We start from the raw sequence: 12,291 nt of genomic DNA, 5'->3' as shown, positions 1-12,291 counted from the left end.
TTAGACATAAAGAGTTCTTTAAATCAGTGATGTTTGCAGTGAGTCTTGTAGAGGGCTTCATTTTGCATAGGTGGGGTAGGAACAAAATGTGAGCGAACACAGATTTACATTAGGGATACACAAGCACCTCAGTGGCTGGGGCAAAGGAATTTAAAACACTGAAGCCGATATGAATTAATTGTTGGGACCAGTAGTGAAAACTCCAGACCTTCAATCCAAAGAAAAACTGTTTTATTATTTTTTTACTATTTTTTTTTTTTAATTTTTTTTTGAAGGGAGGGAGTAGTGTAGCGTCTTTTAGGGTCGTATTGTGATGATGTAAAGTCACGTGTGGGTAGTTTAAGCTGAAGAGTCATGGAGGAAAGCATAGAAGCAAACCCATTATTTTAAGATACTGCAGGAAAAAAAAAACAACCCATGGCAGTTTACTTCAAATAAAAGAAAATACAGTGTCAGTGCATTGATGAAAACTGGATTTCTTCGGTCTTAGCCATTGGTTTTTATGTGGAAAGATAATCCTTAACATGGGTAGGGAACCAGTGAATTGTATTGGGAAACCAGGGAAAGTTGTATGATGTATTTTTGTGCAGGTGTATGTGGAAGGCCCTGCATTCTAAATGTCATCCTCTTCATAAAGCATTTCTTAATCTCTTCTGAATTTTCAATAGGACAAGTAATTAATTTGTCTATGCACTGACTAATGCCTAGTAATTACTTTTATCAGTTAAATAAGAATAATAAAAGCCTTTGGTAGTAGATCATTATTGAACTAGTAGTGGTGTCCTAAAATGTTGATAAAGGTCGATTTGCTTTATTTCACAGTAGCTGAACTGTAGAAGTCGTTGTGTGAGTTTTGGGTAACTCCAAAGCCACTATGGCGGTGTGTGTTTGTATTTGCAGCGCTGCAGAGGTCTGGTTCTCAGGCTGGCTTTGGTCTGCATTAACATTAGAGTGGCTGTAGGCAGTACAGCCGCTTCAGGGAAGGTGTGATGGTTAACAGGCATGGAGTAGTTTACAGAAGGACTTGATACTACTGCAGTAGGATAAAAAGATCTGCTGGATCTCAGTACCCTCACTTGGAGTGAGATGCTTTTTGTTGGTCCATTTAAACTTGTGGAGCATGGTGCAAGAAATTTTTCCTTTAAAGGAAGCTGAATCCCTATGGTGTATGTTACAACAGAAGACAGATTTGTTCTTTCATGGATTTCAGGTTTTCCTATACGTTGTCACTGTTGGTTGCACTTTATGTGCTATATGACGAGATCATTTCAGTTGAAAACCATACCACTAATTAAAAGAATGATCTGTGGATAGCTCGGGGCAGAAATTACTTTGTGTTTAATTACAAGTCAAAGTAAGTGCTATTTGAGCTTTAAGGTCTTTAAAGTAAATTTAAAAGAAGAAAAGTGTAAAAGGTGGTTATGGTTTGAAGTGCTCTGAAAAATTAAGGGGCAAGATCACAGGCAACCTGCTGAAACCTTAGGCTCTTGCTTTAAAATTTCCTTCTATTTTCTAAACACCACTCTGCAGCTGTTACCTGCTGAGTCTAAATTGGGGTGAGGTCATAAGATTTCTCATCACTGTCACTTCTTTCCACAGTTCTTCTTTCCTCCTGCACGGTTTCCCTGTTTTTGGCAAGCTTGAAGTCTGAGCAGGAGTACTTGCTTACCAGGCTGTTTGCTTATTTAAGTTTGTTTATTTATTTTATTTAAGGTTGCCAATCTTGCTTGTTCGTTGTCAACAAATGAAGATGGAACGAAAATTGTCCAAATGGCAGCTAATCACATTGAGACTTTGTGCCCACAGGTAGGCCTTGTTCTCTTCATTCCCACAGCGGTGCACTCACCATACACTGTGGTATTGTCACACAATGCGGATGTTTAGTTGTTTTCCTTTAGTCTGAGTTCCCATTCCATTTACACAGCTCTGCCTAGCAAATGGAGACTAAATGATAAATGCAGATACTTGGTAATCTGTTCATTTGTTCTGTTAACATAGAAATGGTTAATTGTCTGCATTGGTTGGGAGTTCTGAAAAGCTATAAAAACAGCAATTGCAAAAACATGCTGCTCTGTTTCTGAGATCACACCTGATTAAATAAACATTGTAATGTGAGAAATCTGGAATAATTTACTCTTAAAAAGCGGCACCTATTTTGGCCTTTAACTTGAAAGACTCACCACTTGATTTGGTTTTTGTGTAAGTGAACGTTTAAGTATGAATTCTTGTGATTATCACCCATTTAAAAGCCTGAACTTTTGTCTGAAGGAAATGAATGGAAAAAAAGCACAGCTACAGATAAACTTTTTTCTAAGATATTAAGTACCAAAAATGTGTTCACTTTTTCATGCTCAGAGTTACAGAGATATAAAAACTTCTGCAGTTAGATCTTTTAGAGCAAAGATTTTACTGATTCCTGTGAATCTGATCTGTGTTGCAGCCTTGAGGCTGCATAATTTCAAGATCATTAGTTCTTTGAAGAACACTCTAGTTTACATAGTGGCATAAGTATTCTTACCCTTTTGTGGTAATATAGTTGAAATAAAAGATGAAGAGCAAATATTAATATGTTCAATAACAAGCTTGAGAAGTCTTACGCCTCTTGAATAAATGCAAGTCTTGGAGAAAGAAATTTCTTTGAAAGGAAGTGTGATGTTTTCAAAATGTTACAAATCAATGTTTTCTCTTGAATAATTCAGTTTCAATGTGTGTTTTTAAAACTTGAAGAGTTCTGTGTTTCACATCACACTCCTACATGATTTAATGTGTTACTGGATTTGTAACAAGGCTTCTTTGTTTCTCCAGGGGTCAGGTGCACTTTTATAATGGGTTATCATGCATTCAGATGCAGCTTTTTAATTGAAATTGAAGCCTCCATATCTGATACCAGAAACTCCTAAAATCTCACTTTGACTAAAATATTGATTTTTTTTCTTCACAGCCATTTAAGTTTCTAGGCTTTTAATTTCCTATAATAAAATGAAAGTTTCTCAAGTTTATTTCTTTCCTTTTTGTTTAATCTCAAGGTAAAACTGGGGCGAATTAGTTGATGGTTATAGATCTGACTAAAAAGAGAATGTGGAATGTACATGATAAGATTATATTGCTACTAATGGTGTGCTCATTGTGCAGGATTTTCTGCTTTCTTAGATAAGGACCATGCCCTATGAAAGCAATTCACATTCTACCTAAGTAAGAAATAGCAGATTAAAGCCCCTGCATTTTTTCAGTACATCAGATTATTCCATATCATTTGAAAAAATTCCGTAGGGAAAATAATTATCTCTTAGATTCCCTTTGAGGCGTGTCAGTTAGAATTCAGGATGGGGAAATTCACATGTGGAACTCTGCAATGCTCTTAAATCTTCAGAGCGAAAAGAAAGATATTTTATGTGTTTTGCAAAATATTTCTTGAAGGGAAGCATGGTGTATGGATCGATATCTGATATAGTAGAAATAAAGTAAAACCTCTCCACTGCAAATGCCTCAAAAAGACACCCTAGCACTTACAGAAAACACCTTGGAGGAAAAGGCAGCTACAGAATTGGCAAACACTGGAGGGGAAAGCCTTTTGGCATTTGTTACATTAATCATACTCTACTGTAGATAAAATGTAGAGGGTTGATTCTGAACCCTCTTTTTTGTTTTCTCAAATGAAATGATTATCAAATATTTTGACTGCTCAACAAATGAAATAAGCTGGGCACTTATATTAGAGCCAATGCAAAACACATAATGACCCTGCAATGTTACGAATGTTTCATGACATTCATAAATGTTTAATCGGTAATAATAGAATAAAAAAATTAAGACCTGTTTGCATATGATTTGATGAAGGAAGAATTATTTCTCTTCATATAACTCAATTTTGGTTGTGAGAATTGGTTGTTGTCAGGTAAGTAAGATGGCCAGTGTCAGTTGTAGTGGGAATCCATGTTACTGTCTCAGTGTGCCAGCAAAATCTCGACTTCAAATGAGTGCATGGGAAAGAAGCAACAGAAACAAACAAGGTTTTGTTTTTTAAAAACAAGGCTATCCATCTGTAGAGCTATTTTGCTAATACCCATTTTGGGTTTGTTACCCTTGTGCTTCAGTTCAGTGGTGTGTTTGGGGAAGAGTGTGGTTGTTCTGATGGTAAACCTGTCAACATAGAGAGAATTATCCTGTGGGAAACCAGAGATTAGCAGATGAGAATCTGGTTCCTCTATCTAAACTCTTCATAGGGTTTTACATTTTTGTTGTCTAATCGGCTTTCAAATCCTGAGCTGCTGCTTTTGAGAGGAACGACCTTGAGCCTAAAGCTGGAACAGTTGTGTCAACACAAATGGAGATCAGAGGTGGGTGGTCCTAAGGCAACAGCTGAGATGATCTCCAGTTTGTCAGAGGGCCCTGCCTAGAGCCTTTTTAATAGCATAAAGATTCCTGGAGAGTTGTATGGAGCAGAGGTTTTGGCATATTTTAGAAGAACTATATCTGAAATAGTGAATTTTAGGCTCACTTCCTTTGAAAGGGAGCTCTCACTGGAGCTTGCTGCTAGTTACTGGAGTGGTACAGGGTGATTCCTGGAACATCATGAAAGGAAGGAAAATGCAAGAAAACCACACAAAGTGTTTTATGATTTAGCTTAATCAAGATGTTGATAAAAAATTTAGAAAGTCATTTGATCCCAAGTCATTACGAGATATTTTAAAGAAGAGATGTAAACACTGATACAAGTAGGACCTTGGATCTTAATGTTTTGGTGTGCTCTGTTTTTCTCTGAAGTATTGAGAGATAGATAGAAACCATCTGGTTATAAACTGAGATGAGAAGCAATTCTATGTAACTAATGAAAAGTGTGTAACACTTGGCACATTTGTGAAGGATTCAGCTGTGATTTTGAATGCCATCTTTTTTATATCCCCTAGCATAATGTACTGACACTAATATTTGCAGGACATTATCTTGCTCAGTTTATGGCAATTTAGGTTTGTCATTTTCAAAACCTTGGAGCAAGCTCATTGGGATACTGTGAATCCTAAAGCTGTGGAGCACAAATATTTTGGAAGGCACAGTACTTTGTGCTTCTGTACAAATAGACTTAGATGTTTGCTTTGGCATGAGCTTCTCTAATAAACAGTTGGAAGGAGGACACCTCCCCCCCACCGTTACTCTTAGGTGCTGCTCAAATTCTCATTCTGGCTGTGACTGCTTGGCTCTTTAATGATAGGACTTGGAGAAAGAATAATTAACTACAAAATGCCTTGAGGTTTTCCATCTTAACTTTCATCTTCCAGCATCTGTTGTGTTAGAATAGAATTCTCAACAAATTCTCGCTTTGTAATATTAAATGAAAATACAAACCCTGGGTAGCCTCAGCTTCTGTAGCAGTACAGAAGCTGTCCTGTGTTATCCTCTTCTTGCCTCACCTGCAGTTAGTGAGCATAACATATGAGACTGAGATTTTTCAAGTTGCTGGAGGGCATTTGCTATAAATTCATATTGCACCAAAGTGCTATGAATGTTTTATAAACAATTTGTTTTTCCCTTTGCCTTTAAAACTTGAAAGTATTTTTCCTAGAAAGGAGTTTTTTTTTTTATCTCTTCAGCTTCATCCTTTTTGTCTGAATTTATAAGTTAGTTTGAGATGCTACATTTCGTTGGTGATGTTCCTACAGCATAATGCCAGGGAGGGAAGGAATGGCAATAAAGTATCATTATTAGAGACTGCTCCTGGTAAAAAACCTACTGAGTCTGGGGAGGAGGGTAGGAAAGCCTAGAGTAGTACAAGACAGCAAAATAATTCCACTGTTAAGAGATGGACTTCTGCATGGTTTTTGGAAGAGAGGGATGGACAGCAATAAAGAGCTGAAAATGTAAATAGCTGCAGCATGCAGTAATCGGTGTAAATAGCATAGGCTGACAAAGGAATTCATTGCTCTTGTTGAAGCAGGGAGCTAAAATCACTGATCCGTGGATCCATCTGACATGGCTTAGTTCTGGGGAGCTGTGCATCTCTCTTACCAGCTTTGCAGCTAACATGGAGATGTTTTCCAGCAGGAATACTGGCAGTGTGATGGGGATTCTTGTGAGTGCTCAGCACCCTACAGTCACCTGGGATGTAGGAACAGATGGAAGCACTTAGTCTGGCAAGCGCTTAGGGAAGTGGATGAGGTACACAAGCTGGTGTAGCTGCAGTGATGGCAGGATGGGCTGCATGGGCCTCGTTCTTGTGTGTGCCTCTGTCCCATGAGCTGTGGAACAAGCTTTCTGGAGTTTTCTACTGCCTTCTGCATGAGCTTGGAAAGCAAAGGCACAGCAATTTCTGTTTGTTCCCTGCACGCTATTCCCTTGCCCTGTGTGCGGGGTCAGACTCTGGGGAGACTCTGGCAGAGCTGTGAGGGAGGATATTGAAGGAATTGTGTGGATGTGGTCCTGAACAGCTGGCTCTGGGTGGCCCTGCCAGGGCAGGGAGTTGGACCAGAGGCACCTCCAGCAGGCCCTTCCAGCCCCTGCCATTCCATCAGTCTGTGGAGTATCTGACCTGGAGAGGGGTGAAAGAGCAAATCATACAAATGTTGCTTGATTTGTGTATCTGAGCTGCCAGGATTTTCAAAAGAGCTTTTAAATGGTTTTATGGCAGCAGAATCAAATTCAAGGTAATGGATGACTACCCTTCTTGTGTTTTCATAATTTCTGAGTGCAAACTACAATGCTGTAATGTCATTAAATGTGGCAAAGAGAGGTAACGAGATCTGCAAGGGGATTTTGTGTCCCATTTTGCGTTTGCAAAAATATTAGCAATTTGACTGCTCGCTTTACTAAATTCCTAATGAAAATTAATTAGGAGATGTCACAGTAGCGTTGAAAGTAATAGTAGAAGTAGCAAGTACAGCAGCAGTTTGTTTGCTTCCTGTGTCTCTTAGATGATTGTGCATTATTGTTGACATGGAGGCAGTCTTAATTTGCTCTTCTGAGCTAGAAAAGCTTTGTTTTACGTCATAGAGCTTTTGCTACTGTTGCAAACAGAGTAATTTCTGGTGTTGTTTACCAAGCTTATTTACCCCCAGTATATCTTTATGTTATGAATTGATGGGAATTAAATTTCAGTTTTCAGATAAGGTTATGCCATTATATGTATCATGGGATTGTAGCACTTTCAAAACTGTTCTTAAAATTTTGTAGGCTACGGAGGCAACTCGACGTGTACTTGCAGATAATTTTAGACTTGGGAGCTCTGTGAAAACCTTTGGTGGTGTTGGTTTTCACGTTTTATTTCCCACATGTGCTGATATTGGCATCCTAGTAGGAAAATAATGTGGACAATATGTTTGCCTAGTATGCCATAGCCTTACTCTGGGTTTTAACTGTCCCTTTCAGTAACTTCCTCGAATATTGAACTGTTATCCTGTGTAGCTTCTGGTACCCAGGAGATGGAATGAGACCTGGCTAACAGGATGGTGATTGCTGTCTTGCACAGCAATTGGCTCTAATGGACCTCTGACAGTAAGAGGATGTACGGTAGAGAGTGTTCTGATCACATGGCTGTTAGAACATCAGAACACGCACACATGGCTTCGTGTGTAAAACCACTGATGGAGCCCTGTTGTCCTGGGCTTGGCTGGATGTGTGCTGGAAGATGGGAATTCCTTGTTCTCTTTTGCTTGCATGCGTGGCTTCAAGTGTGGTGCTGAATTTCTGGCTGGGGTTAAACCACAAGTACTGAATGTTCTTAATGCAAGCAGGCTCTTTCCGTTGCTGGTCCTGCTGTAAGTGAAGACAAGCACGTCACCTGAGTGATGTTCTGGCACTAATCCTGCTAGAGGAGCAATCTGGTCTGCATGGGCTGTTGGCTTTTTCGTCTGTTCACAGCTGTGTTGTGTTGAACTGGGAGAGAGGAGCAGCCCAGGAAGATCCTAGAGTTTGTAGGCTGCAGCAAGGAAAGCCTTAGCAAGGTCCTTGAAGCCTGCAGTGGGGGCTAGAGGCATGTAGTGAGGCTGTGGGAGGACAGCAAAAACCTCCAGGACCAGAAAGGGCATGTGTTTGCTGCTGCTTAGATCTTTGACTGTGGCAGAAACAGGTGAAAAATTGGAATTTGTCTGACTGTGTGAGTGGTGTGGAATATACTTGAGGATGTCTGTGAGTCCCACTTTTTTACCAGACTGTTTCTACCCATTCTTTCCAGAGGCACATGATGGCTTTTCAGCCTCCTTGTCCCTGTCTCTGTGTAACTCTCCTAAAGCTTTCTGCTATCATTTCAGTAACTTGTTTTTGTGTGAGGTTGAAAGATTGCTGTTGGCTTCAGCTCGTTTCTTCAGCTCAGACCACACCATAGCTTATAGATACTACAGGAAATGAAGGGCATGGGCATTCAGATAATTATTAAAGACGAGTTTTGTTTGTAATGGTGATGGTTTTGTTAGAAATCCCAAGAGGGAATGAGGAACTAATTAATACTAATTTAGTAGGTTGGTTGTATTTTCTTGTTGCTGTTTTGGTTGGGATTTTGTATTATATAATTAAAAATGTACATGAAGTGGTAGATGTCATACATATTGAACTTTACTGATGTCCCTCTCTCCCAGTTTATAAATGTAATTCATATGTGTGTTCATCATAGCAAATATTTAACAACTGTAACCGTAGAGCAGTTAGACTGCAATTGTTCAGGTTCTATTGCAGTTTTATTTCATCTCTCCAAAGTTTGGTACATGGGTGAATAGTCCACAAGGACCTTTCTGTTTTATATGCATTACATTATAGATTGGACTAAAGATTTACTTGTATATAAAATCCAATAAACAGAAGGTTAATTACATAAGCTTCAGTTTTATATTGTAATTTTAGTATGCAGCTAATTTGATTGATACTTGTTGTTGTATTTAGGCACGGGGGCTTTTTACGTTGAACACCTTTTGAGATCAAGTCCTTAGACTGAATAATTCCTGGAGAGTTTTTGTCATGCCTGCATGTGCTGGGAAGCTGTACCATGGCTGTGGGAGTGTGATGTGTGCTGGTGCCTTGTTTCAGTGCAGTTTGGTCAGCAAACCCAGCTATCCCCTGTGGGAAGAAGATTTATCCCAATGTAGTTGGCACTGATGATGTGCTGTGATAGGGCATTTACACAGCCTAAGAAAATGTAGAAAAGGTTGACATTTCTAGAAAGCTTTGCTGCATGAAGACGCTTGGAGCACAAAGGTAAGTGTATTTATAGTGAACTGCAGGTAGCTGAGATCCAGATCTGGATGGAGCACTTTTGAAGATATGACTTCCACTGTTTTGTTTTTCTATATTCAAAACCATTATAAGCAGAACTCAGAATGTTTGGGTTTTTTAATTTCCTCTTCCATGTATCAGTAAGTCTTGAGGATTATTTTAACCTTCCATTTTAAGAATATGCTTACCTTGAAATCAGAATTTTGAGAATTAATTGCTCGATTCTTGATCAGCTTGGCTGAAATGTTCTGTGGCTTTCTGAGCAGAATCCAGTTGTCCCCACATACACAAACTGTGGCTACAAGAAAAGAATTGTTTAGTTAGAACATTCAAGCTATAGCTAAAATTATTTAAAGTAACTGTCCAGTGATTTGCTGGATCCTAGGTGAGATCCTAGAAAATGAGTGTATAACTAATTCAAAAAATACAGTTAGAGGAACAGTGATTTTTTGGTTGAGTCAAAAAATGCACCTTCAGTTCTTGAAATAAACTAGGGGATTTGTGCAATCCATCCTGATACCTTTGGAAAATCCTATCCAAAACATTCCCTGGGTCACTTACAGACACTGTATTCTAAAAGGCAGAAACAGAAATATTTATTCTGTTAACCTGAGTTTCAGTAGTGCAAAATGAGGAAAGCAAAAGTAACTGAAATTGTGGTTCCAGGCAAATCAGAAACCAGAAATCTGCCCTGCAAAAAAATCCCAACATTATTTTGGATCTGTTGTCTGCTTCACTTGTCAGGTCAAGTGAGTAAGTTCTGGCAGGAAAATGCTGTTGGATGCATTTAAGAGTCAGGCTGTAAGTGTTCAGCCTATTCTGTTGTCTGTCTCCAAAAAAGAGTGGCTATCCACCCAAATGTAAATACTGAATACTTGCCTACATTGTCAGTTCTTTTGTGGCATTTTAAACTAAAATAATGGAAATGTTTGTTTTGTTAAAGATAACTTTGTGTACCTTTTCTGTGGAAGGGTTCCAAATGAATTCAGAAATGTGTATGTGGTCCCTATGTAAAGGCCAAACAGGAGTGTACAGGGGTAGGAGGAGATTCAGAGGACTGCTTGCTGTCTGTGGGTTTGGTTTTGTTCCTGAGGAGTGCATCATGCCTCTCAGCAGGCCTATACTATGTTGCAAGGTTTGTTTTTGAGTGAAATTGTACAATTTGCTTTAATAAAATACAAAAAAACTTTGCCTGGTGTAATGATTACGTATTTCTGTGTATCACTGGCAGCCACTGCCCAGACACCAGGAGACAAAGCCATGCAGAATTGTGTCTAATTTCTTGCCTGGGGTATCAGACCATAATGTTTGTAGAATTGCTGGGTTACCCCCTTGCCCACAGTTTTGTTTGTTCTTGAGGGATTGTTTTATCTGTACGCTCTTAATTCAGCCACAAGTTCCTTGGCCAGTAGCTTTTAATAACCATGTAGAAGTTTAATCTTCCTTTAATTGTTGGTATCAAGAAAGCTTTTGCTAGATATTTAAGTGAGATAATGTAACTCTTTGTTCACTACTGTTTTTTGCAGTGCTTCAAGTTGCCTCATATTCTCAGAGCAAGTAAACTTATAATGAACTTATTGAATTTATTAGCAAACATAGTCAGGTATGTTCACTGTTAAACCATGTGCCTTGAGTGAGATCCCTCCTTCCTGCATTTTAAATTGTGGGAAAGGAGAAAGTCTTAGTAAGTTCTTCAAAAACTAGCTCTGCCAAAGTAGTGATTGCAAATAGTCTTGGAAATTTTATCTTGGATCATAATTTGTCTTAATTGTTTTCACCACTGTATTTAGTGTTTTAGGGATTGCTGAGTTCTTACTGTGTCATTGTTTCTTGTTGGATTTTTGAGTCCCTCTGTAGCAGTAGGTGTCTTAATCTTGAAGATAATGTGAAGCTTTATGGTGATGTAGACTTAGCTCCTCATAACTGTCAGGACTAGATAATGCTGCTGAGGTAGCATTTGCTGGGATGTTGTGAGGAAAGGAGTGGGCTGTGGATGGAAATTCTCCTGTGTTCAGAAATGGATGACAGTTTTTTGTGGAAGTACAATCTTGCTTTGTCTTGATATGTCACTTTTGATACAATGATTAAACAATCTCCCTTTACTCTGCATCTACTTTCAGCTGTTTCCAGTGGGGATTAGAATTTACCTTCTGAATTTACAAAACAATTCGAGTCAGTTTTATTAACAAATATAGCCAGTAATTTATTTACTCTTGGAATGCACTTAGCCCTTGGGTAAAATGTGTCTGTATTGTTTAGAGCTGTTATCAATATGACCTCGATTTTATTTGTTTATATTGACTGAAATGCATTTTATGATTAAAATATGTTGTATACAAGATATTCAGCTTTCAAAGCTCTTAAATTGTTATGGGTTTTTTGTATCTGTGTTACTGCAGCTTTATAGGCCAGATGCCAAAGCAAATGTCACATATCCTTGCACTTTTTTACCATTATAGTGGAGTTTTTTGCTTTCAAGTTTGCTTTTTTTTTACTTAGTGGTAAATAGATACTCTTTTTTTGCAAAGCTTGGGTATATCTGGGTATTTAGGCTCCCCCACTGTGTTAAGAGAAATACAAGGCACAGCTTGACAGGAATAAGTTCCCCATGATTTTGTGTTAAAAGAACAAAAATAGCAGAGTGCCAGCATGTTTCTGTGGTTTCTTGAGCAGAACCATTGTGTCCTAGTGGTGACCTAGGAAATCCTGTCATGGTGTTGTTGCACTGTTTACATTTCCATTACATTTCCTAGATTCTTGGAGGTAAATTTCTTGAGCATATTTGAGAAATATTTTACTGAACTTGGCTCTGCTGTTATAGTGTCAAGTTGATGTATTTGCCCACCTAATTTTGTTGGAAATTAATCTGCTGGATGTGCAAGTGAATGTAAAGCTGGGTGGCCAGTTCCTGTTCATCCGAAAAGAAAGATAATCACCAAACAAAACCCGAGGCATTAATTTAGGTATTTTTCTTGTTTTGCTTAGAGGGACTAACAGTTTTTGGTGTTCAGAATATCCTTATATTCAGGTTCTCAGAAATTTCTAGTTTTCTTCTGCTGTAGTCACTGCTATAACAGACATTTGCCATAGTTTCTT

The 12,291-nt window shown here is 38.5% G+C and overlaps 1 protein-coding gene across 12 annotated transcripts in view; it reads left to right on the top strand.

The window, feature by feature from the left end:
- Positions 1-12,291, top strand: part of CTNNA3 (catenin alpha 3) — a 394,943-nt gene that overhangs the window by 261,995 nt on the left and 120,657 nt on the right. For 11 of the 12 annotated variants that reach the window (XM_088059438.1, XM_088059441.1, XM_088059439.1 and 8 more), the window contains one exon: positions 1,714-1,806. The exons of the other annotated variant lie outside the window; for it this stretch is intronic. In XM_088059438.1, coding sequence (XP_087915564.1) covers positions 1,714-1,806 — 93 coding nt within the window. The remainder of the gene's footprint in view (positions 1-1,713; positions 1,807-12,291) is intronic. 12 annotated transcript variants of the gene reach the window in all.

The sequence above is a fragment of the Pseudopodoces humilis genome, chromosome 9, assembly GCF_049639895.1.
Source record: "Pseudopodoces humilis isolate 2021_Gansu_Grassland_sample_001 chromosome 9, ASM4963989v1, whole genome shotgun sequence".
NCBI classification, from domain to species: Eukaryota; Metazoa; Chordata; class Aves; order Passeriformes; family Paridae; genus Pseudopodoces; species Pseudopodoces humilis.
This window is presented reverse-complemented; position numbering and strand designations above follow the sequence as displayed.